Below are 25,941 nucleotides of genomic sequence, written 5' to 3'. Positions count from 1 at the left end.
ACGTGGTTCTACGGTGGGTTCCCCCCAGGTATCCCAGGCCCCAAGCGTGATGACAGCCACAGCAGCTAACGTCCGCGGGGACAGCAAATCTGGAGCTTCCCCTGGGGTTTGGTTACTGTTGCTGACCCTGGTCTCCTCAAGACCCCAAATCTCAGGGGCAGTTCACTGAAGAGAGCGAGCTGGGGTCTCCCTGTGAGAAAGCGAGCTGGGGTCTCCCTCACAGGCTGACACTCGGGGGGTGAACGTGCAGGGGCTTGGGGAAGGGGCTGTTCTCAGAGAGCCCTAAGGGCCACCCACCTGGCGCCCACAGGGGCCAGGGAAGTAACAGAAGTGAAGCGAGGGGGTGGGGCTGCCAGCACCCCCCAAGCCCAGCATCTCTCTAAGGGGCCTGGGAGGTGGCGGCCGTGGGACTGTGGGCCTAGCATCACCATATCGCCTGCGGTTCCCAGAGAAGCCAAGAATCCAGATTCCGTGAAAGTGCCGTATTTTGAAATGTTACTTAAAAAAAAATCCCGTAAGTCAAATGAGAACATCTGCGGGCTGCCACCTCGAAGCATCCGCTTCAGAGCCTGCCCCGGGCGCCTACCCAGCGCTCAGTAAATCCTTGCGGGCGGGTTGCCAGCTGAAAGACAGCATGCCCAGTTCAGTCTGAATTTCAGGATGAAACCAAAGCATGTTTTAGCGGATGTAGGTCCCGTGCAATATTTGAGACATACTTACGCTAAATAACCGTGTGTTGTTTATCTGAAACTCAGGGGGCAACCCTACCGGGCATTCGCAAGACTCACGGAGAAAGGAAGCCGGCCTTTGGGACGGGCACAGCTGCTGTGAGTCACGGAAGGTGCTATCAGGGGTGGGCAAACTTTTTGACTCGAGGGCCACAATGGGTTCTTAAACTGGACCGGAGGGCCGGAACAAAAGCATGGATGGAGTGTTTGTGTGAACTAATATACATTCAAAGTAAAGGAGCGGAGGGGAGAGCAAGAGAACCCTCCGCTCTTTTGGCTCCGTGGGCCGGATAGAACAGCCGAACGGGCCGGATCCGGCCCGCGGGCCGTAGTTTGCCCACGGCTGTCTCGTCTCAGGGGCCCGTCTCTGCAGGCCTAGGCCCGTCTCTGCAGGCCTAGGCCCGTCTCTGCAGGCTTAGGGCCAGTCTCTGCAGGCTTAGGGCCCGTCTCTGCAGGCCTAGGCCCGTCTCTGCAGGCTTAGGGCCCGTCTCTGCAGGCTTAGGCCCGCGTTTAGCCAGCAGTTGCCCTCCAGGCCTTTTCTGTGGAGAAGGCCTTGAGCCTGCAGCGACTCAGTATTTATCACAAACTTGGTGGAGAGGAAGACAGTCACATCCAAATTCCCAGGTATTATAAAGCAGTGCTTTTAACCCAACATCTGTCCTTTTTTTTTTTTTTTTTTTTTTGTAGGAGAACCCTTTACCCAAGCAAAATCCCTGGAAGCACTTGGCATATAAAACACATAATGGAGAGCTTCTCTTGTGGAAGTGAGGTGTGTGTGTGTGTGTGTGTGTGTGAGTGTGTGTGTGAGTGTGTGTATTGAGTCATTCTCTTCCGTGGCACCCATGGGCTCCAGGGAAACCCAGTTTGAACATTGCTCCAAAATATCTTTCTGGATTAGGTCCCATCAGTGGACAGCTGAGCGCTGAAGGGCAGAGCCTGGCCCCCGCACACCCGCTTTTCCTGGACTCACTGGGATGTGTGATGACATCAGTCTGCCTCAAAAGCTATTCTCAGACGTGGCCCAGCCAACCTCGCATTGCTATTCTTAGGGATGCTGTTCATTATATCACACAGTGTCCCCGCTAGGGAAAATCCAGCATTGCCTTTGTTCTGCGAACACTTCTGAGCGTCACATCCTTCTTGTCTCATGGACACCGTGAGCTCTGGACCCTGCTGGGTTCCCCACTTCCCAACGGCACCAGGGACCCACAGAAAGTCAAACGAGGCTCCCCTGTGGTAGGGGGGAGGTGGCTACAACTGGCACTTACATCCTCATTCCTGGTTCCATTTTGTACCCACGTTTTCCTCTCTTTTACCCACTTGTTTCATTCTTGGGGCAGGGGTTCCTGGGGCTCCCCACTCCTCTCATCTTCTCTTATGATCTCGTCTCCAAGTCCCCAAATCATGTAGCACCTAGGATGGTTGCCCCATCAGCCAAAACTACACTTGAACTTCCCCTCTGTTCTCTCTCGCCTCCAGACACTGGGTTAGAGGCTTGTCTCTTAGGTCATTTGTTTAGATTGCAGGCAGGGGAGGGATAGTGGATGGGCCACGGGGGGAGGGGGCAGGGGCTGGCTGGGGAAGGGGCGGGAAGGACGTGTGTGTGGCTGTTCCCCAGGCAGCACTCCATGGCACTGACGCTCCATAAGCTCCTACTCTTTGAAAATACTACATGGGCTTTGTATCTGGTGGCAAGGTCAGAAACCCTCTCCATACCTGCCTCTCTTTCTCTTTGAAGGCACAGTTGCAAGATGTTGATTCTTTTGCATTTCTCTGTTCGTGATCCTCTGAACGTTCCTGAGGGAAAACATCAGTGAGCAAGGCAGTGTTTAGTGTGTCCTGACCTGTCCCATTCTGGGACACACCTCTGAGGCTTCTGGGAGACGTGAGGATTCAAGTTGGTGGGCAAAAGATGTGTGTGTGTGTGTGGGGGAAGAGGGTGTGGGGGAGGGTCTTTTCCTTCAGCCATCTTCTATCCCTATCCTGGGCCATCCTAACCACGTTTTTACTTTTTCATCCTTGTGTGGGCCAGAGGGTACCACCTCCAACCCCCTGCCCCATCCCATTCACATCCTATAGGACAGTGGTCGGCAAACTCATTAGTCAACAGAGCCAAATATCAACAGTACAACGATTGAAATTTCTTTGGAGAGCCACATTTTTTAAACTTAAACTTCTTCTAACGCCACTTCTTCAAAATAGACTCACCCAGGCCATGGTATTTTGTGGAAGAGTCACACTCAAGGGGCCAAAGAGCCGCATGTGGCTCGCGAGCCACAGTTTGCCAACCACGGCAATAGGACATCTACCAATTTCTACTCCGTGGTCAAAAACACACAAGTGGCACTGAGGGAACCAGGATCTTGAGGATACCTGGGCCCAAGAAAATCTGGGAAAACAGTGAGTTAAAAGAAGTGATGATAACGATGATGGTATAAGAGCATCTGTGGAGTGGTCCCACGTATGCATGTTCTCATGGAATTAAATGCTATGTGGTCCGTGCCATTTTTATTCTCATCTTAAAGATGAGGGATCTAAAAAAAAAAAAAAAGAGATGAGGGATCTGAGCTAATTAAGCAGAGAGGTGGTTCCTGAGACCACCTGGCAAAGCTGTGGCCACGCCCCTTGGCCGGGGTTCTATTGGCTGGAAATTTGATTGGCAGGCGAGCGGGGGCTGCTTCCCCAGCCAGAGGCAGCCAGTGCCCGTCAGCCTTTCTCACACTTGGGGCCCTGAGAGAGGGCTAAGAAAGGGCTGGCATGCTTCTCAGATGGCAACTTCTGAGCGTTTACACATTTCCTATGTGAATCCCTGGGTTTCCTATCCAGCCTTAACCTCTTCACAAAACGTGTCTGGGCCTTTTCTGGGCCGGAGCCCTCGCTGCACTCACCAAGTAGAAAGAGGTGGCAGAGGGGCCGCGGGCATTGGGAGGCCAGGGACCGGACAGTGGCTCTGGGTCTGCTGCGCCTGGCAGCGGGCAGCAAGCCCCCTGGGAATGCAGGACTCCCCTGCCCGCCAGGAGCCAGCTGCCTTTCGCTCCCTGGTAGTAAGCGAGCTTGCTGTGTGCCAGGCACTGCGGGCATCGTACCATTGTACCTCCCAGTGCCCCGTGCACAGATCCCATTGCTACCATTTTTGGTGGTTTTATTGAGGACCCTGAGATACAGAGGTTGAGCCGCTGACTCAGGGGCCCTCGGGGCGGAGGTGGGGCTTGAACCCTGTTTGTTAGACTGAAGTCCTCCTGCGAACTCTGACAGACACCGCCGTCTCCTCTAGTGACTGGGGAGTGGACCGGACTAAGCACAGCCTGGGTCACTGTCACTGCCTCTTCACGTGGACAGAGCTGCGGACCCAGGGCATGCCAGGGGCCCCTGGTGACCCGTAACCACAAGGTTCTCTGGGAATGCCCAGCACTGAGGATTTCTCCGCATTTGACATCAAGTCTCATTTTCACAGCCACAGGTATTAGTATGGAAGCATGATTTTTGATTCTGGAAAGTTCCGTTTAGCGAAGAGACGTTCAAACATTAAAACTACAAACTACATTTTTTGGGGGGAGAGGGCGGTAGTCCTGAAGCTCCAGGTGAGCAATTTCATCCCCTAGGGCTCCAACCAGGCCGTTTCTGTGAACGGGTGAAACTGTATACTGGAGACTAGAAGAAAAAAATAAGGCTCTTTGTGGAAATATTAGGTGTAAAACTTAAAAAACAAAAAGGAATCCCATTTCCCTTTAACTTCCTTTTTAAAGACAAATATATACTCCTTGGAAGGAACTGATGAGAGACAGAAGAATACAAGTTCCTTTCAGAATCCAGCAAAACTTGGAAAATTTATCATTTTCCCCCTGACAAACAGGTGTTTCTGACAACATATTAACAGCCAACCTACGTGTACACCCAAGCCCAGTAGGAAACCAGGGTAAGGGTGAGGGGAGGGCGAGGGGGCGGGGGATGCCCTGGCGAGGGGGATAGCGAGGCATGGGCGTGGAAAAGGGAACCCGGGCTGGGGAGGGCAGCAGGTGCATGTGGGAAGCCTGCTTCTGCACTGGGTAGCCAGGCAACATTCCCCTGTCAGCCCCGTGTCCCCTCTCTCAGATGGGCTGGCGCTCGCCAGCATTCCTTGCAGGGCTGATGGGACAGAGGAAGCAGGTGTCGTGTGGAGCAGGTGCCTGCCACTTGGTAAGCGCTCGATAAGTAATGCCAACAGCGTTGCCATGCTTATGGCTCTGGTTCGTACAAATCCTCCCCTAAGTTGTGAATTCCATACATCTGAACGTTCCCAGCTCTAGCTCTTCTGGGGGCCCCGTCACAGGTTCAACTTGGCCGTCCCAGACCCTCTCCACTGAAGGATGTCCAGTGCCTGCATTGTGTATGAAGAGGCAGCTCATGAATAATGCATGTGAAGCTTGATTATGTAAATCCCTGGGTTTTCTTACATTTTTAGCCAGCACATGACAATGGCCTTTTTGGGGCTCTTTATTGTCCCATTCTGTGGGTTGGTGCTTTGGGACGGAGCCTGCCAAGCCCTGGGGGGAGGGGCATCTCAGGAGGGGCTAGCTCTCCAGAGGGCACATCAAAGGAAGAGCCGGAGCTCTGCCAGGCCCAGCTCTCCCTGGCGGCCCAGCTCTCCCTGGCGGCCCAGCTCTCCCTGGCGTTGCTCGTTGCTCGGTGTGAAAGGAAACTGTCCTCTGCCTGAGGCAGCCCCATGTCACATGCAGACAGTGGGCTGTGATGTTTAACTTAACTCAGAGAGGCGGACATCAGGTGCCACATCTGGTGCTCCCTCAAAGCCGCTTCCATTTCGGGGGCTGCAGCCAGGGAGCCTGCGGTCTGGAAGGTTTGCAGGATGGAGGGCAGGCTTCTGCAGGGATCTCATCTGAGTCAGCTCTTTACCTGTCTGCTCTGCACTTAAAGGACACGTTCTTCAAGGACATCCATCCACCTGTCCATCCATCCCCATCCACCTGTCCATCCATCTTCCATCCACCTGTCCATCCATCCCCATCCACCTGTCCATCCATCTTCCATCCACCTGTCCATCCATCCCCATCCACCTGTCCAAACTTCATCCATCCACCTGTCCATCCATCATCCATCCACCTGTCCATCCATCATCCATCCACCAAATATTTATTGGGCGTCTCCTATGTTCTGGGCCCGTGGTTGGAAAATTGCGGCTCGCGAGCCACATGCGGCTCTTTGGCCCCTTGAGTGTGGCTCTTCCACAAAATACCACGGCCCGGGGGAGTCTATTTTGAAGACGTGGCGTTAGAAGAAGTTTAAGTTTAAAAAATGTGGCTCTCAAAAGAAATTTCAATCGTTGTACTGTTGATATTTGGCTCTGTTGACGCATGAGTTTGCCGACCACTGTTCTGGGCAATCAGAATAGTGAAACCAAATCTCTATTCTCAGAGAGTTTAATCATCTATTTATCCCCAGGATGTGGCAGAACAATAAAAATGCCAATAACAGCCACTATTAAAACACACACACACAGAGGCAAGTTAAGAAACCGGCCCGAGATCGCACAGTGAGTGGCAGATCGCGGGTCTAAACCTAGGTCTGTCTGACGCTAAAGCTATTCTGCCACCTTCCTCTGTCCGGGGCGGAGGAGCAGCCTCGGAGCTTCAGCTCCCAGCGGGGCCTCTCACCTGCTGCTGCCTCCTGGCCCTGTTGACCCTCTTCTCCTGGCGCAGCTGCTGCTCCGTGCGCTCCAGGGCCTCCTTCAGCAGCGCCTTCTCCTCGGCCCCCTTGTAGATGTCGTCCTCCAGCTTCGCCACCTGTGACTGGTACATCTGAATGGACACTTTGCTCTGCCTGAGCGTATGGGAGAGACAAAGCCTCTTTTCCCCTCATCTTTCTCAGCCACCGTCCATGTCCCCAACCGGGGGGATTCTCCAAATACTCCCAGACACTGCTATCCCAGTGTTTTCATTACACGCAGGAGAGAATGACAAAGCTTTGGGGGAGTAGAGAGCGGAATAAATAGCGAATCGGCTGAATTAGTGAAGCATGAGGGGGGAAAAGGGTGTGTTAGCGGCCCCTCCCAATTTCCCAGGGGGGTGGGGAGACCTGCGGCCCCTGAGGATGTGATGGAGCTGTGGCAAGTCCACAAATGCTGGAACATGGGACTCATTCACAGCAGGTGCAGCTCGCTCATCAAGAGAGAGCCGAGAGTGGAGAGCCCTGCCCACTCCGGTGGCCGCTGTGTCACCAAGAGACTTGTCACTTCCAGGCTGTAATCATCGTCCCGCCCCCTCAGGGCCCCCCAGATTTTAGTTGTTCCACACCCCAGGTCGGTGTCCTGCCTGAGGCTGAGCCAGGGCCATGGAGGCCTGGGCCTCCGCGGGGACACGCGGTACCTGAGCTGGTCAATGTCCTGTTCGTAACCTCTCAACAGCTCCTCCTTCCTCTCCAGCCGGCTCTTGAGCTGGGTGATCTTATCGAACACCAGGTCGAGGTCCCTTTGTCGCAGCTGGTTGACGCGCTCCCTCTCTTTGGGGGAGAGGTGTTTCATGGACACGTGACCTGCCATGTCCTTGATGTTCATCAGGCTCCCCAGCGTCTTGCTCATGTCCATGTACTGCAAGGAAGGTGGCGTGCAGGTGAGTGGCCTGGCCGGGACGGCTGCTGGCCGCGCTGAGGCGGCCGACGCCTAATTCTCACTCACTCGCTGTTGGCAATCGCAGGGGGCAAACAGGTTTTGGAAATGAGTGCAATTAGGGTGGTTAGCACGATTTTCGTTTTCTCCACATGCATTTACACTCTGCCTTTGTGAGAGCTGGGGGAGAGTGACAGCAGTGGTAAACATTCCTTCTTACTCAGCAGGTTTTCAGGGAGGCTGGCTATGCCCCGCCTGGCCCACGCGGGGGTCGTGGGCGGGTCTTATGGAGCCGCTGTAACCACCAGCTGGGTACGCAGGGCTGGTGTTTACACTACCCCGCGGTTCACACGGACTGCAGGGGACCCGGGCTCGGACAGGAGGCTGGCTGTCTGTACATACCAGCTTTTCACTGAGATCCAAAGCCTCGGTCACGTCCATTTTCCCCGGCTTCTCGGTGGCCAGGTTGGCAAAGCCATTTTGAGACTGAAATAAAAAGAGAGTTAAAAACTCTGGGCGTTCCCTGATGGATGTCTGCATCCAGAAGTTGAAGCGCTGTGTGGTTGCCAAGAACAACTCGCAGAGCTGATGTTGATTTCAGTCCCCGACCTTCTAGTCTGATTCCTTTGCCAACTGCTTTCTGGTAACTGTGTCCCTCCCCTTCAGAGCGCAACTCCCTTTGAAACAATACGTCGCTTATCTTGTTCTTTGGTCACTGTCTTCCATCAGTTCTCAACCTGAGGTGATCCTGGCCACCCTTGTTCCCCCTCCCCCAGACATTTAGCCACGTCTGGGCACATTGTTGGTTGTTAAACCTGGGGGTGGCGGACGCTACTGGCATCAGTGGGTAAGGGGGCAGGGATGCTGCTACACATCCCGCAGCACAGAGGGCGGCCCGCGACGAAGAGTCACCTGGCCTGCCAGGCTGGCATGGCTCAGTGGTTGAGCATCGACCTATGAACCAGGAGGTCAATAGTTCAACTCCTGGTCAGGGCACATGCCTGGGTTGCAGGCTCGGTCCCCAGTGGGGGGTGTGCAGGAGGCAGCCAGTCAATGATTCTCTCTCATCAGTGATGTTACTGTCTCTCTCTCCCTCTCCCTTCCTCTCTGAAATAAATAAAAATATATTTAAAAAGAAAGAAGAAGAATCGCCTGGCCCCACGTATCGGCAGCACTGATGTGGAGAAACCCTGGTCTAGAGGACAAGCCCCCAGGAAGCGGGAACGGTGCTGCTCTCGCTCCCGCTCCCATTTCCTGTGCTGCCATGGCCCCTGGCAGAGGGGCACTCCGTGGGTGTGTTGTTAAAAGAATGAATGAAGGTTAAATAGAGAACAGCCCTCCTCCTTTCATTAAAGGAATCTGCTTGTTATGCAGCAGAAGCTACACCCTCACAAAATTTGGCCCAGCCTTCTCCTAGTGGGGCCTGGCGGGTGAGCGTCCCTTCGGACCCTTCCCAGGGACTACGTGGGTGGTGCTCAGAGCTGTGCACTCACTAAGACCTAGTCAGCCAGCTGGCTGCTGGAAGGCCCTACCGACGGCGTGGAAAAGCCACCGGGCTGATCAGGGAAGGACCACAAAGGGCCAAAACATCTTCAAAAACTAAACCGGGTCGATCAGTGCTTAGCCCATAGCCTTTGCTGGCACTATACTGCAAGCCTGAGATTAAAAAACAACCCCCCCCCCAAATATAAAAGCATAGAGGCCCCAAAAGTGACTGTGATAGAGAAGAGTGGAGACATTTATTTATATATTTATTGGAGGAGAATAAAATAGAGTGTTTGAAGATGACATTAAGCTGGACAGGTCTGCTGCAAACAGAACCTGAAATGCCGCTCAGTGTCCTGAGCTACGGCCTCGGCACCCCTCTACAGACCCCCCTTCTCCTGAGGGAGGGTCACCTAAGGAAGAGCCGGGGCTCCAGGGTTCAGGCCCCCTTCTCTGCAGTCTAGCAGGGTGCCAGAGGCGGACGGCCAGGGACACAGCCCTGGCTGCATCATTCATCCCTCTGTGACCTTGGGTGAGGTACTTGACCTCCAGAAGCCTTGAGGTTTTTTATCTTGTAAGCCAGGAATGATAACCGTCACTGGACACAGGCTGCTGTGAGGACTAAATGAGGTAATGTGTGTAGAGGGCTTAGCTCAATGCCTGGCACAAGTCAGCACATAACAGATGTCAGCTATTCTTCCTCCTGCTGCTTCTCGTCCTCTGACTTTAATTACTGCCAACCTTGAAGGACCAAGGTCTTCTAAGAGAGTTGGGAGATTTCGTGCTCTGTGGTGTCAGCGGTGGGATCAGGGGTCATTGCCAAGGGGAAGGAAAATCTTGGAAGCAGGGTCAGGATGTGAGATCCGGCTGAGCTCCCCACCTCGGAGAAAGAACGTTTGATCTTACCAAGAAAACCAGCAGAGTTTTGAAGACTCACATTTCTAGCACATGTCTAGAAAAACTGTTGGGGAGAATGTTAGTACAGATAGGATGACTATTATTTCTCCTAAAAGCCTGACTATGGTTTACATCCAACTGTGGCAGCAAGCCCCGCCAGTGGCTCCTGTGATTGACATTGACCTGAGCTGTCCATTGTTATGTGTCAATCAAATACCCATGTAGGGTACAGGGCACTTTCAACTTAACAACAGAATTACGTCTGAAAATCCTGTCAAATAAAACTATGGCCCCTAAGAAAAGAAGACTTTCTTGAATAATACTGTCTAAATACTATTGAATAATAACAGCTATCATTTGTTAAGTGTTCACTGTGAGCTAAGTAGAGGGATAAGCACTTTACATAATTACCTCCTTTCATTTTTTTCGTCATCAATTTACAACTGGGCCGTGGAGGCCCAGAAAGGTTAACAGCCTCGCCTAAGGTCACACAGCTTTCAGAACCGGGATTCCGGCACAGGTCTCTCTTACTCCAGAATGGCGTCCTCTTAATCACGGCTCCCTCTGCTACCCTTCATGTGTTCATGTTTTTCAGTTTACAGCAAAAAGCAAACTTCAGGCAGACTCACGGCATAATGCCGTAAATTAGCCCGTTGAATGTTTTCTGCAGAATATAACATGCGATGTGAAAAGCAGGGTCCACCAGAGGCTGACCTGGCCCCGTGTCAATGCAAAGATGCATCACGCAGTGCACGAACGGAGGCCACCTTTCTACTCTAAGACGGGGCTGCCGGGACACGAGGCACTGACCAGTCGGTACAGACCATGGCCCATCTGGAAGGGCCTGGCCCCGAACCACCAATATGCACGGCCGTGCCAGGGCACACAGCTAGTGTCTGCCCTCATGCCCGCCCCCTCCACGTGTCTGTCAGTCATGCAGAGACAAACTTGATTTGGTTACCGCTTGGATCTCCATTCTTGAGAGAGCTGGCCAATCGGGTTTTGCGTCCAACATTTTCTGGACATGTTTTTCCATTCTGAGAGTCTTTAAGTCTTGAAATGATTTATTCTGGTGGACCTTATCATCTAGAAAAGAAATAATTTAGATTCGAAGGAAAGGCTCAGTGATTGCATGTAATAAGCACAGCTACTCTTTACTGGTCTTGTCCAAGGTCACACAGCTAATGGGAGGCTGCCTCACAGGAACAGGATGGAACTTGAACCCAGCCTTCTGGGTTCTAGCCCAGTAGCCAGCTCAGCACCCGGAGAGCCCTATCCCCTCTAGGCAGGAATTCTAGGAGGTTCTCCAAGGTCGATCCTTGTAAGTGTTGGTCCATGCGAAAGTTTCCACCAGGCCACAGTGAAAAGAGAAAAAGTAGGACAATGTATGGGTTTTTCATGAAACCCTACTTATTTAATATCAAGTTCTGCCCTTGACTCTGAGATCATGTCTGCCCATCTTTTTTTTTTTTTTTTGTATTAGAACATCCTTTTGGTTATGAAATGACAGGGATAGAAGATGGTGGTCCTGGCAAATTGGTCAGTTCCCAAAGTGAACCCTCCACTCCCAACCTCCGAGAATGTTTGATCTTATCAAGAAAGTCTGCCCTCCCCCCACCCCCCCGCCCCCTCACCCCCCCACCCCCCGCCGGCTCCACATGTGGAGAGGCAGACGAGGAAGGGGGACACTTACTTGATGAGCCTGCCTTCTCGAGTTCTTTAATTCGTGCCCGGAGTTCGGATAAGGCCTTTTTCTGACGCTGAATGACTTCCTCGTGCCGGGACCCTTTGCACTTGGCCCCCAGGTCGCAGAAGGACTGTTCCTGCGGTGAATGGGACGGACGGCGGCTTTACTAGGGGGGAGAACCTCTCTTACATGTGGAGAAACGTGAACAATTCACGCCAGCAGAAACCTGGCCACCGAGTACGTTGGAAAATATCGTTAAGGGGGCTTCAGCTGAGAAGGAATTTAAATCTTTCACTTTAAATATAAATTCACAGCTAGGAAGATTTCCAACTTTCCTCCCTTCTTAGCACAGCTGTAAACAAAAGATCCCCTCCAGGTCACCTCCCCACGCCTTATTTATGTTTCTTCTAAGCTTGGGTTTCCATATGTTGTCGTTCTGGGCTCATCTCTGAACAACACTTCACATTGCGCTCTGGAGGGACGTGTGTGCTTGCTTCTTCACTGGCAGTAAGGATGGTGAGCTAACATTTGCCAGGGGGATTTGGTAAATGGGCTCTCGGCTGTTCTGGAGAGAGGAAACGCTTCCCCGGAGCCCCCAGGAGCCCCTAGAACAGCGTGTCCAGCGGAACTTTTGCAATGGAGGGAGCCTTCTGTATCTGCACCGCCGGGCCTGGCAGCCGCCAGCCACACAGCTGGAACCGGGTTCACAAAGGGTACAGACAAGGGAAGGTCTTCCTCATCGTGTGGGGGCCGTGCACCCCTTTGAGATTCGGCAAAATGCAGGGTTCCTTCCTCCAGAAAAATCCATGTACACACAATGAGGTGCCTACAACTTCTGGGGGTTCAGGGATCCCCTGAAGACCAGTCATGTTACGTGTTGTTAAGCAACACTTCTCTCGGGCAAGCAATTCACCTCTGCATGCCAAGCCTTATTCTAGGCTCTGGGGACTCAGCAGTGAGCAAAACTGGCAAAATCCCTACTGTCCTGGATTCCGTAGCCCAGTGTGGGAGACAGACGATAGAAAGATAAGCATGGAAGATATGAGGGGGATGGTGGTAGGTGTTAGAGAGAGAGTGGAAATGGGATGGGATGTCAGCAATGGCTTTCAGTTGTAGATAGAGCTGCTAAGGAAGGTCCCAGGCAAAATGGCAAGAAAGGGAAGGAATTGACAATTTGGTTCTTTTACTTATTTATTTATTATTTTAAATATATTTTTATTGATTTCAGAGAGGAAGAGAGAAGGAGAGAGAGATAGGTGAGAGAGAATTATTGATTGGCTGCCTCCTGCACGCCTCCCACTGGGGATCGAGCCTGCAACCGGGGCACGTGCCCCGACTGGGAATAGAACCGTGACCTCCTGGTTCACAGGTCGACGTTCAACCACGGAGCCACGCCGGCCGGGCTACACCAGGCTCTTTCGTGTGTGGTGGGCACAGGTTCCCAAGAGCAGCAGGAGAGATCAAGCCCCAAAGCATAAACACTTATCTGCCTTGTGTTTCAGACAAGCAAGTCACATGGCCAGAGTCCGTTTGGGAGGGGCTCCGGATTTTTACAATCTACCCACGTCCAGTGTTCTGTTATGTGAAACAATGCAGCACGGCAGCGAGGCCCGGGGCAGCCTCTACTCCGCATGAAGAGCGCGCCCGAGCCTGACGTGACCCCAGCTCACGGCCCCTGGGAACTTGTTTATTTAGAGAAGATGGAGATTCTTTCTCATACAACTCTTAAGCCCTCTGACCCACTCTGGCTTAGAAAGCAGGAAGCGGCCGGAGGGTGGAAACCGTTCTGAGAAGGAACAAATACTTTTTCCCTTTTATCTTGCTCTGCCAATCCCACCCCATAAGGGAAACTAATAACAATCCATCCCAACAAACCCGGGGCCTGTGTGGGCAGAAACCCCGTGGGTCCTCCTCTGCACCCAGCACAGGACCTGGCACACAGCAGGCGCTCAATAGTTGTTGAAAGAGTGAATGAAGATGGGCCAGGTCTTGCACTGAGAGCCTGGGGTTCCCGCAGGAGTGAGACCTGCTCTCTGCCCCTCGGAGCTCAGCCATGGACCCGCTGCAGCCCCAGCTCAAGGCCACCCTGAGCGGCAAGGAGACACTGTTCAAGGGCTCTGGACAGCGGTCGGTGCCAAGGACAGCTGCTGGGCCGCCGAGCCCTTTCGGGTGAGCTGTGTGCGGCCCTGGCTCGCTGCTGCTTGGCAGGAGAGAGGCATCTGTGAGGAAGCAGGAAGGCAAGCTGACACATTTGGCCCCGTTTCCAAGTGAAAATCCAAAGCCCGTGACTGAAGCGCCCTGCTCTCTAGTTTCATAAAGCAAAGCGGGGAGTCACATCCGGGGCCTCCAGGAAACCCGGCGCCTCCAGGGAGCACTGGACCCACATCAGGCCACCACGGGCAATGGGAGCATCACAGCCCCAGCCACGGGGCAGAACGTGAGTGCCACCTTCAAGGGCGGCGTGATTAAGGCTGTTCTCACACGCACTCCCTGTTGCTGCGAGGCTGGGACTTCAGGCCCACAGAGGTTTCTGGGTGGGGACCCGAGAGAAGTTGCCAGGGGACAGCCACGGAGCATGAATGGCGCTGCTCTTTGGGAAGGCAGTGTGGCCCTACTGTGCACAATTTAGGATGTCCTCTGGACCCAACAACTTAGATACAGTATTTTTGTTGTTGTTAATCCTCACCCGAAGATATTTTCCCACTGGTTTTTAGAGAGAGTGGCAGAGAGAGGGAAAGACAGAGAGAAACATCAATGTGAGAGAAACACATGGATTGGTTGCCTCCTGCACACGCCCCTACCCGGGCCTGGGCCTGGGAGGAGCCTGCAACCAAGGTACCTGCCATTGACTGGAATCGAACCTGGGACCCTTTGGTCCGCAGGCCGATGCTCTATCTACTGAGCCAAACTGGCTAGGGCAGGATACAGTATTAACTACAGTAATGTGGGAACGCAGAAGCCACTTAAATCTCCATCAACAGGGGGCTGCTTGGACAAAAGGGACACAGTGGATTCTATGCAGCCATTTAAAAGCATGAGGTAGACCTTACTTGAAAAGATGCCCATTAGATAGTTGTGTGTGGGGAAAACCAATTTGTGGAATATATATGGCTTGATACCATTATTTCACACACACACAAAAAATCGCTTAAATAAATACATGTATGGGGGAGGGGGGAAAGGGGAGGTAAGGACACATATGTAATACCTTAATCAATAAAGAAAATTAAAAAAATTTTTAAAAAAGAAGTTAAAAAAGTAAATATATGTACAGGGTGGGACGCAAAGTAGGTTTACAGTTGTGAGTACATGAGACAGTTTATTCTTGTATTATAATTTATTAACTAGAGGTCCGATGCATGAAATTCGTGCAAGGGTCTCGGCCCTTGCAGCTGCAGCGGCTTGCCTTGGCCCTCGCAGCCCCGGCTTTGTCCGGTTGTTCAGAAGGATGTCCAGAAGGTCGTTCGGCTGTCTGGTCTAATTAGCATATTATGCTTTTATTATTATAGATTATTTTCCATACAAACAACTGTGAGCCTACTTTTGCCAACCCCTATATGTATAGGTTTGTGTGTGTTGAGTTTATAAATGAAATGTATTTCTCAACAACCCCACAAGGTGATTCGTGAGTGTCATTTCTCCCACTTTCCGGAAGAGGGAATTGGCTCAGTGACCTCCTGAGGTCACAGTTTCTGAGAAGAGGACCTGGGCAGACCAGACCTGAGCCTGGTCTCCACCCACTGCCCGTCACGCTGTATAAGGATGTGCAGGGGCTGCTGGCGCCCGTGCCAACCTGCTGAGAGCTGGCACCTCTGGTGATGGCATTGAAGGGGCAGGACTCCTGCTATTTAACTTGCACCTGGCACAGAAGCATGTACCTGGCATAGAAGCACGTGCTGTTTTGGGAACTTAGAATGAGAATGTTTTCCAAAGCCAAGAAAGCCACCACTGGGCTCCTCCTTCCTCAGCCTGTCCTTCTGGGTGCCGGGACGGGGCGGGCACTCACCTCCCGGCTGCTCACGAAAGTGTCGGTGAGGATGGGTTCCATCTGCACTGAGATGTCACACATCTGGGCCGTGCTCCTGGCCTTCGGTGGCTTCTCCTTGGGCGGCTGGGGCCTGCGTTTCTCTTGGCAGGCTCTGGGGCAGAGGCGATGCGTCACGGGGCTGCACAAGGTTCCGGGAGCCACGAGTTCCCACCCTCTCCACCCCGCCCCCCGGCCCCACAGGACAAGAAAAGGAGCTCCATTTTTACAGGTAACTGAAGTCTCCCAGCCTTCAAGTCTCCTGCCCACAGATCGCTAGAGAGTTTAGTCTCAGGGGACTTGCAGGAGAGTGGCCAGGGCGGTGGGCACCCACCTGCCCTTGCTTCCCACCTGTGTCTGCGGGACACCTGCTGTGCCACGAATGGGAATATTTATTGTTTGCATGCTATTTCCTGTTTTCTTATGGGTAAGCCCTTCCAGGTGTCCTAACAGTCCCATGAACTGGGGACTCTCCTGGCCCTATCTGACAGGCAGGAGCAGAGACACACAGCAATTTGCCCGTGGTCACCGAGCTTGTAAGTGGAAATGCCTGGCTTTGAACCCAGACAGCACGGGTCTGGAGCCTGTTCTTTTAACCACTGTGTGCCTCTGCTTTGGCCGTGAGCGCCGAGGCGCGAGAAGCTACAGAGTCTACACAAGACATCAGTTTTACTCACACTTTCTTGGGGAAAACATTATTTCTATGTCAAAATTTGGACAAACTATGGATGAAAATGCAAAGTCACATGTGCTCTTTAGACAAATCCATGGGACGGGGATATTTAATATTTATTTTGAGCTGATCTCTGACACCCCCAGTCTACACATTTGTTTAACAAATGCTTATTGATTTCCTTCAGTGCTAGGCACTGCGTGAATGCTGGGAGGCAATGCCAGGCAAGGTCTGTCCTCAGGCGGAAGGCAGGCCATTGAATGGGCAGTTAAACACAGCCTGACTGAGAAGTTGGGGTAGGTGAAGTGAGGGGCTGAGGGGCCCAGGCAGAGCAGGAGCCCTTGTCTATATTCGGGGAGGGTGAGTGACAAAGGACTCCCTGGAGGAAGTGGCATTTAAACTGAGACCTGTCATCTGGAACATGGGGCGGGAACCTTTGAGAAGCACAGGACTTAGCAAAGGCCTGTTCTACCTGATAAGGCTATGAAGCAATGAAACACGTCATTCATATATCCCTTCATTCATTCTTCGTCCGTCCATCCATCCACCCACCCATGCATCCATCCCACTCCTCACTCAGCACTTACTGACCCCCTCTCCGTTCAAGGTTCCCGGGGCACTCAGGTGTACCTGGGCTCTGCACGCCGTGCAGACCTTCTCACACACCTGAGTGCCTCCTTGAGGACCTCCAGCTCCCGGTCCTTCTTCTCCACCAGACTGGTCACCTGGGCCATCTTTTCCTTGAGCGCACCCAGCTCTCTGTTTTGCTGTTGGACCAGGGCCACGTTCCTCTCCAGTTCCACCTTCTGCTTCTCATTAAGCTCCCCTGGGAGCGACATGAAAGCTGGTGAGGGGGTGTCCTGCCTGGGGTCTCCACTAGGGCCACAGCAGGGTCCTCTGCCAGGGTTTGAGAGCCACGAGGAGGGCCTGCCCTCCAGGAATTCTCTGGGGGCTTCAGCAACAGCCAGGAGGTCTGCTGGCGTCTGAGCAAACAACTCACGTGAGTGCTGGCTCTATGAGGACCGTGTACTCCTGCCTTAGCCTAGTATTACCCCGCAGGTGCTGTCTGTCCCTGCCCATGTACCTATGGCACTTTAGGGCACTCGGTCCACTTTCCGCTGCCTGCTTCTGCAGCTCTTTGTCTAAGGGTGTTCTCAGGCCTCTGGAATTTGCTCCGCTCATGTGTCCGCCAGGTGCAACAGCCTCCAACCAATGACAGGTGGAGATGAGCACGCAGCTAGCTCCCTCACCCTCAGGTGGGCAACCCAAAGATCTGCGTATTCCACCCCACTCTAGGTGGCCCCGATGTGCACATCAGCCTGGGAAGCAGTTGTATTGCAGGTGATTTTGCATCTGAGGAAGGGGACCCTAGAAGGAATTACCTGGCCCTGGGTCCCAAAGCTGGTGAGTGTTAGGGCTTGTGCAGGTTGCCCTGCCCCAGGAGGGAGCCTTTGATCCTGGGGGCAAATTCTCAGTGGTGACAGGAAATTCTCCCCGAAAAGGAGAGTTGCGCCTCATCGCAGAGGTCCAGCGCCCTCTGGGGAGTGACCCGTGGCCCCTTGATATGGAGTCAGGGCCATAGTCAGGACACAGCTTTTGCTGATCTCGCTACAAGTGCTGTGACCGCCCAGGAAGCAGATCGAGCCGGGCTTTTAATGCCATGCTTTCCAACTCTTCAGCCCCATTTCTTTCCTTCCTTAAAGTGGGCCGGGAAGTCAGGGGACCCAGGCAAGCATACGAACCTCTCAAATCTGACATTCGGCCATGGGCTTCCGTGAGGTTTTTCCTTAAGTTCATGATGACCTCCTGCTGCGACAGGATTTCCTTCTGAGCAGTCAGTAAGTCCTCTCTGCAATTCACAAAAACGGGCAAAGCCGGGTCAACCCCGTGTCTGTGGTGTCTCAAGTGCCTGGAAGGGACCAGGCACAAATGCCAAGTGATGCTCCATCAATGATGGTTCATGGGATACTGGGCCCAGCAAAGGGATAAGCACGGGCTTTAAAAATTCTCAAAACAAAATTCATTTTTATGTACATCACTGAAGATAAACACATCACGTCCAGCTGGTGTGGCTCAGTGGGTGAGCGTCGACCTATGAACCAGGAGGTCAGGGTTCGATTCCAGTCAAGGGGACATGCTTGGGCTGTGGGCTCGATCCCTAGTGTAGGGTGTGCAGGAGGCAGCTGATCAGTGATTCTCTCTCATCATTGATGATTCTATCTCTCTCTCCCTCTTCCTTCCTCTCTCTGAAATCAATAAAAATATATATTTTAAAAAAAGAGAAATACATCGAGATAGAACAAAGGGCCCTGGTTGGGTTCCGTCTGAGGCTGAGATATGACCTTGGGGTTGGGAGGGATCTTCAAAGTCATTTAGTCCAACCTCTGAACTTTGAACCCCCTCTAGGACCTCTCCACCAAGTGGTCTCCACTGCTGGCAACCTCTGCTCTCGGCTTGCCGCAACCACAGTGTTAGCCAGCATTTCCCGAGCGTCTTCTGTGCGCCCGGCCTGAGCCTCCTTGTTTCACAGATGAGGAAGCTGAGGTCCAGCGTCACACAGCTGGAGAGGGCTGAGTTGGGATTTGAACACTGATCCACTCAGGCTTTTCCATGACATCATCCTGACTTGCTAAAAGAATCAAGAAATTCAAATGACAGCAAGAAGACCCTGAACTCCACTCCTTTTTTCAGATTCTGACAACGTGGCCAGAAGTGGGAGTTTGGTGGGTTTGTCGTTGCTGGCGTGCACGCCAGGGCGGGTGCTCTGGCGCGGACACGGCCTCTGGGTACTCACATCATGTGGTCACACACTGTGTCTTTGGTGCGGCTCTCCAGCGGGGGCCCCGGGGGTCGGCCTTGCTGCGTTCCCTTCTCCTGGGCTGAATCAGGGACATGTGAACATCATTACAGTCCTGCAACCTGGGCCTTCTTTCCCCGATGTGGATTAACCCATCAACGCACCTGCATCTTCCCCCACTTACACACTCTCCCCCTAACGGGACCCACCATGAGTTCTGTGGGGGCTGAGGACTCTCCCCCTCCCCCCTAAGCTCATGAAATCCTTCCAGCCACTCTCTAAGGCACAGATCATTAACTCCATACAGAAGAGGAAATGGACACAGGAGTGACGGAACCTGTGCCCACTCAGCAAGCTGGTGAGAGGTGGAGCCCTAACCACTGGGTCACACCTCCCGCCCTACTTCCTCCTCTGCACTCAGACAAAATTTGTGTCCTTGCTACATCTTCCACTTACCTCCCAGCCCACTGCCTTCGGCTTCCACCCTCACCACTCAGTCACATGCTCATTCATTCATTCATTCATTCATTCAACAGTTCAGTGCTTTATGGTCTAAGTGTGGGGTGACCAAGCTGTCACCCTTCAGGTCCCAGCTTAAGCATCCTCCCTCTGACCTGGACCTGGCCTGGGAAACTGAGTCCCACCCAGGCCCTGGCCATGGTGCCCTGCTCATCTTGGGTCACCCGTCAGGGCAGTATTTTGGTTAACTGCAGGGACCCTGTCTGCTTGCCCATCACTGAACCCTCGGCGCCTAGAATGAACTTGAAACATAATAGATGCTCAATTAAGTGTGTTGAGTGAATGAATGCACCAGGTGAGCCCTGACAGCTCGTCAACTGGCGTGACACCGGGACCACGATTCCCAACCAGCGGTGAATCTGCTCCCCGCGGGGGACACTTGTCAATGTCTGGAGACATTTTTAGTTGTCACCCTGGGGTGGGCGGAGGTACTGGCATCTAGTGGGTAGAGGCCAGGGATGCTGCTCGACACCCTACAGTGCACAGTACGACCCCCACCCCAAAGAATTATCTGGCCCCAAATGTCAACAGCGCTGAGGCCGAGAAACCCTGCCCTGAGGCCTTTGCTTCCAGAACTCTCCTCTGAGAAGTGAAGTTAATGACCCCTGACGTTTAGAGTAGCTAGAGAACCTCTTCAGGCAGCTGGTGTCTTGGTCATTTAGGGCAAATACATGCTCAGTACTCCGAGTTCCGTTTCAGCCTCTTTGGGGTTTAGCTTTTAAGGAACAAACGCTGACTGGTTACGAAAGTGCATTAGACACAGTCACAAATTACAACGGCCGAGGGAAGCCTTTGAAAGGCACCTGCCCGGGGGAGTTCCACGTGGAGAAGATGGTGGCTGCCATGCCGCTCTGACAGCCCTAATAGCCTGGCAGCCTGCGCCTCCCTGGCTGACTGGCCGGGCACAGAGGCTGTCCAACTCCGCGTTGTCACTTCTGTCGCACCTGGGCCTCGAGGGCCCTTAACCGTGTTGTGTCACAAGGACGAAAGGGGCGCCAGGGAATAAGCGAGCTTCTCAATGAGCAGAAGCCCGTTCCTTACCCATCGGCCCCTTGGGACCCGCAGGACAATCAGAACCTGCCCCGACACGAAGGGTTCTCAGGGTCTCTTTGGACCTACCCAGGTCATTGTCCTTCAAAGTTGCGATCTCTTCTTCTATTTTCTTGTGATGTTCAGTCACTTTCTTGAGTCTTTTTTCTAGACTCACTATCGTCAGGGAGTGCTGTTTGATCTGCTCCTTGTACTCCATGACCTCTTCTTCAAACCCCCGTTTCTGTGATTCTTGTTCTTCGTGGAGGGCCTTGATGGTCTGCTGTTGCAGCTGTACCCGCCCCTCCATCATGATCTGGGGAAACAGGAATGGTTAATGCGACCCCAGGCGGCTGCTCTGACAATAACAACAGTCACACGTCCCCTTTGCATCCACAGCCACTGAGCCTGGTCCCACCTCAGGGCCTTTTGCACGTGTGTTGTTCCCTCTGCGTGGTACACTGCTTCCCTGGCTCCTTGCGTGGCTGATTCCTTCCCGAGTTTCAGGTCTCCAGTGCCACCTCCTCAGGGAGGCCCTCCCTGATTGCCTAACCAGAGGAGCAACCTGAAGCACTTTCTATTCCATCATCCTGTTTTGTTTCCTCTGAGGCACTTATCACCATCCGAATTACCCCGTGTCTTTGCCTCTCACTCCCACAAGCATGTAAGCTCCATGACAGCAGGTACTGATCTTTTTTTTTTTTTTTAAATATATTTTATTGATTTTTTTACAGAGAGGAAGGGAGAGGGATAGAGAGTTAGAAACATCGATCAGCTGCCTCCTGCACACCTCCTACTGGGGATGTGCCCACAACCAAGGTACATGCCCTTGACCGGAATCGAACCTGGGACCTTTCAGTCCACAGGCCGATGCTCTATCCACTGAGCCAAACCGGTTAGGGCGGTACTGATCTTTTTAAATTTACCAACACACCCAGCACCATCAGTGCCTAGATCCCTGCCACAGCAGGGGACCCACATGCTCAGTAAAGACTCATTGAATTAACCAATGAATGATTTTATAAGAAAAAAGTGGATGGCCTGGCCGATGTGGCTCAGGGGTTGAGTGTGGACCTCTGAGCCAGGAGGTCACAGTTCGATGTTTGGTCAGGGCACATGCCCTGATTGTAGGCTCAATCCCTCATAGGGGAAGTGCAGGAGGCAGCCAATCAATGATTCTCTCTCATCATTGATGTTTCTATTTCTCCTCCCTTCCTCTCTCTGAAATCGATAAAAACACTTAAAAAAAAAAAAGAAAAAAAAGTGGATGACTTTGTATTTCCTAAAAACCAAAACCACCAATGGTCCCCAAATGGTGAGTCAGACGCTTTGCCATGACCGCCTTCTCCTTCCTAGGGCTCTTCTCGGCACGTCTGTCCCAGAGCCTTGTCCTCACCCCCATCCCGCTTCTCGGATGAGCCTGTTCTTCTCTCTGATGACCTCGTTCTCCTGCTCCCCACACCCCGCTACTTGTTGGGCCTCCAGGCTCGATTTCCTCCCCATGTGTCAATGCTTTGCCTGAGAAACTCACATACATTTGGCAAAGTCTGAGGACAGCTTTGGTCGTCCCAGCTGTGGGGAGGGAGCTGCTGGCATCTGGTGGGCATCTTACAGTCACAGGAGGGTCCCCTGGGGAAGGCCTATCGGACCCAGAGCCTCGGCAGCAGCGTGGAGGCCGAGCACCATCCCACCCCCCGCCCCCCGTGGCCCCCGCCCTTGCCCCATTTCTGAACCCCGCGTGCTCACGGTGCTGTGATCTTGCATCGAGAGGAGAAGTCTGTCTCTTACCATCTTTGTCTTGGCAGTTTCCAATTCAGCTAATGCCTCATTTAATTTCATGGCCAGGCTCTCTGCTTTCAGACTCTCGGATGCCTTTGTTCTTTGACTCTCTTCTACCATGGCCAGTGCGTCATTTAATTTATTATTTAGAACATCTTCCTTTTGCACTTTCAAATCCATTTCCTAGACAAGCAACAAACATCAAATCAACAGAAATTCAGGAACGAATATTCACCCGCCTCCCCACTCCCCCCTGCCCCGGCGTTCAGAGGGAGGTGAACTCTATCCTGTTACTGTTCCCTCGGTTCTTTTTAAGTCCAAAGTCCATGCTTTCTCTGGAAGGTTCCAATTAGTACAGAGCTCCCTCTTACATTCAGCTGACATTTGTCTCCTTGTGATTTCCGGTCTCTGAGCCCAGGTCTGTCACCTGGAGCTCATTGAGTACGTTTTATTTCTCTTTTATGAGAAGCCCTTTCAATACTAGAGGAAGGCTGTCATGTCTCCAGGATAAATGAGCCCAGTTCCTTCGCCCCTCGTCGCAGGACCTGCCTTCAGGACGCTCCAGTTCCTCAGAGGCTTTGGCACGGATGGCCTCCCCTCCCCCTCGGGGCCCAATCTTGCCACGGCCTTGTGTGTCCCGTCCCACCTCCGTTGGTCCTGTCATTGCCTGTGAAAGTTCTGGCCAGCTCTGACAATAACAACAGTCACAGTGTGCCCTGCGGGCTCCGTGGCAGGCACCGTGCTGGGGGCTCGGCGAACTTCATTTCTTTATTTGACTTTATTTTTTTGTTAGAACAGTTTTAGGTTTGTAACAAAATTGAGGGGAAGGTACAGAGAGGAATCCCAGTTTGGACAATGTGTGGATCTGGCCTGAGGAGATGCTTACTGGGGACCCTGGCAGGCATCCCCCAGAGCAGCCTGTCACCCACACAAACTGAGAGGGTGTCTCTGATGGGCCAGGAAGAGGCAGGACACGATGGTCGGCATCTTTGCTCCTTGCAGACTACTCAGCAGCTTACGCAGGGCAGGAGAACAGTGCTCGCTGTCCCCACGGGTCCCAATTTATTTTCCTTCTCCACTTTCACCTCTTTCTTCTATAGAAACCCTATTTTTGCCCATGCAGATGAAATCCATCTCTCAGTTGCTCTTCGCATATACAGCTCGAACAGCATGTGGGTAAGCAATTCTGAGTCTTTGACCTTGTAATTCCTTGACCTTTGCTGGTAAGTGGGGAGTTGCTGGGGCGGAGCTCCGTTTCTCCTTGTCTGGTGTGATGCCACCAGCCTGCCTGAGGTTGTCAGAAGGCCCCGCCCCCTGGTGTCATCAATGTCCTAAGGTGCTGAGGACACTGTTGGTTGCATTACAGAGTTCTCTGTGCGATGAGCCTTAGGAGACGTTCTCTCTGGGCCGAGTACCAAGAATGGTCCCAATTTCAGGAGCAATCACTCCATTTTCATCTATGAATTGCACAACTGGGCTTCCCTTTTCCCTGTAACTGTTAGAATAAAAATTGTGGCCCATACTGATTTCATGATACACATACATTTTTGTGCACTAGTCTCATTCCCGATCCATTTTATGCCCCGAGTAATCTACTTAAAATTGTTCATTTCTCCTTTTCTCCTACCCCGAAGTAAAGCATTTTATGGAAGATCCCGTGTTAAGTCGTTTAGGGGAATCCAGGCTGCTTTCCTGGGCTCTCCCTGAGCCCGCGGCATCGCGCCTGCTCGCAGGAGCCCTCCGGAGGGAAGCGGGCAAGGCTTGCATCACTTCCCCAGCTCTGGTCGGCCTCCTCTGGACACACTCTTAGAAGCACCCAGGACCGCCATGCAATCCAGATGTGGTTCCTGACTCTCGTCCCCCTTGAGCGGCGGCATTCCAGGTGTGCCAGCACCCCCTGGACTGCCTGCTAAACATGCAGGTTCCCAGGCCCACCCTCCCGACAGTGAGTCCGAAGCTCTGGGGGCACCTGGAATAAACTGCCCAGTGACTCTACGCAGGCTGATGTTGGGGAAGCTTTCTTGGAAGAAAATCATGCAGGACTGATGTGAATAGACTTTTAGTTCCATCTGGCCTTGAAAACCTTCTGAATTTGTATTTACCTGTATTTAAGTAACTTAAGTGTTACTTAAAATTAAACCTCTATTGTCAGGCTGTGTGTTTATTGTTTGCTCTGACCATTGAGATGTTGGCCATTGTGTGTGTGTGTGTGTGTGTGTGTGTGTGTGTCCTTGTACCGTTGGGACCCAGGAAGAGTGAACTACATCCCACAGTGTGGAGGTGCCCAGGGCAGGGCCATGTGCCAACTTCTACCGCTACTGCGCCTGCGACTCCCCGTGACACTCCTACATGGGGTTTGGCATGAAGGCGATGATGACAATCAGGAGAAGTTGTGGTGGAGAAACGACATCACGGTGATGAGAAGGTCAGGCGTCCACACCCTGACCCGCTCTCTGACCCCAGGCGGCAGAGCCACACAGAGCCCAAGGCCAGCAGAGAGAGGCGGAGTGACGATGAAGGGCTCTGGCATCAGATGGTCCTGCGTTTGGATCCTGCCCCTCTGCTGCCTCCCAGCTGTGAGCTCACAGTAATAATAATAAAAGCGGGCAGCACACCCAGCATTCGCGGAGGGCCAGGGACTGCTCTGTGTGTTTTGTGTGCACGTTAACAATCGAGCCTCACAGCTCCATGAGGCTGCTCTGTGGGTATCACCTGTGTTTCATAAGTGCGGAAACCAACGCACAGAGACGGTGAGCAACTTGCCTAATGTCCCACAGCCAGAGGGCGGCCGAGGTGGGACTGACCGCCTGCCTCCCGAGCCTGCTCTTAACCATGCCTGCTCCTCCGCGTCTCTCCTCGCCGGGGCTCGTACCTCTTTCTGCTTGGTCAGGCGGTTCTCCAGGTCTTGCACCCTTCTCTTCTCCTTCTCCATGGCCTCCCTCGCTTTCTGTTTCTCGTGGGCGATGCTGCTCTCTGATATCTGGAAGTCAAGGACAAGTGGTCTGAGGGCGTGCGCACGAGGACGAGAGGGAAATGGATTGGTAATTGTGGAAACCAGTGAGTCAGGGTTTGGGAGCAAGAGCTGCAGGATCAGGACGCCCACTGGAGAGAGATGAGAACCTGGAAGTCACGTCTTGGTTAGTCATGTGCATCCAAGGGAGAGCTCTTCGTCATTCAGGAATTCGGGGCTGGTGTTCGGGAAGTGACATGCTGGTGAGTGTTCAGCTCTGGGCGTTTGGCACTGAGCCACGGAGTAAACGGACAAGTGTTGGCCCCAATGTGGCCTTCTTTGGAAGTACACGGCTTCTTGGGAGGTGGGGCACGGGAGACAGAGCCGGGCAGACACCCCCTGTCCCAGCAGGCCTGGCGCCTGGTGGTCTGGACGCAGCCTACGAAGGCCTGGGTCCAAAAATGGATGCCCAGGACAGTCTGGCACTGGGAACATGTACCGGGCAAGGTCTGGTGATGGGGAGGAGGTCGCAGCCCAGCCTCAGCCACACAAGCCCGGGAGGTACACAGGCAGAGCGAGGCTGGACAACTCCAGTTCTGGCTGGTGGGACTCTTGCAGTTATGCCCAATAACCATATAAAGTTCACAAGAAAAATACGTAAAATATATACATATAAGCACAGACAAAAGACTGGGGAGGTATGTGCCAAGATGTAAAGATGGTAATTTGGGGGGAGTTGGGATTATGGCAATTTACATATTCTTCTTTTCACTAG

General features: G+C 52.8%; 1 protein-coding gene across 1 annotated transcript in view; it reads right to left on the bottom strand.

Moving 5' to 3' along the window:
• FHAD1 (forkhead associated phosphopeptide binding domain 1) overlaps positions 1 to 25,941 on the bottom strand; it is a 107,653-nt gene that overhangs the window by 5,648 nt on the left and 76,064 nt on the right. Inside the window, exons 20-32 of the mRNA XM_080654375.1 lie at positions 25,089 to 25,196; positions 22,226 to 22,399; positions 20,528 to 20,753; positions 18,887 to 18,971; positions 17,835 to 17,941; positions 16,759 to 16,918; positions 15,402 to 15,534; positions 11,402 to 11,531; positions 10,670 to 10,794; positions 7,729 to 7,812; positions 7,088 to 7,308; positions 6,377 to 6,542; positions 2,445 to 2,525 (exon numbers count right to left, since the gene is read on the bottom strand). Coding sequence (XP_080510501.1) covers positions 2,445 to 2,525; positions 6,377 to 6,542; positions 7,088 to 7,308; positions 7,729 to 7,812; positions 10,670 to 10,794; positions 11,402 to 11,531; positions 15,402 to 15,534; positions 16,759 to 16,918; positions 17,835 to 17,941; positions 18,887 to 18,971; positions 20,528 to 20,753; positions 22,226 to 22,399; positions 25,089 to 25,196 — 1,800 coding nt within the window. The remainder of the gene's footprint in view (positions 1 to 2,444; positions 2,526 to 6,376; positions 6,543 to 7,087; positions 7,309 to 7,728; positions 7,813 to 10,669; positions 10,795 to 11,401; positions 11,532 to 15,401; positions 15,535 to 16,758; positions 16,919 to 17,834; positions 17,942 to 18,886; positions 18,972 to 20,527; positions 20,754 to 22,225; positions 22,400 to 25,088; positions 25,197 to 25,941) is intronic.

The sequence above is a fragment of the Plecotus auritus genome, assembly GCF_963455305.1.
Source record: "Plecotus auritus genome assembly, chromosome: 2".
Lineage (NCBI taxonomy): Eukaryota > Metazoa > Chordata > Mammalia > Chiroptera > Vespertilionidae > Plecotus > Plecotus auritus.
Note: the sequence above shows the minus strand (reverse complement) of the source record. Positions and strands in the feature narration are given on the sequence as shown.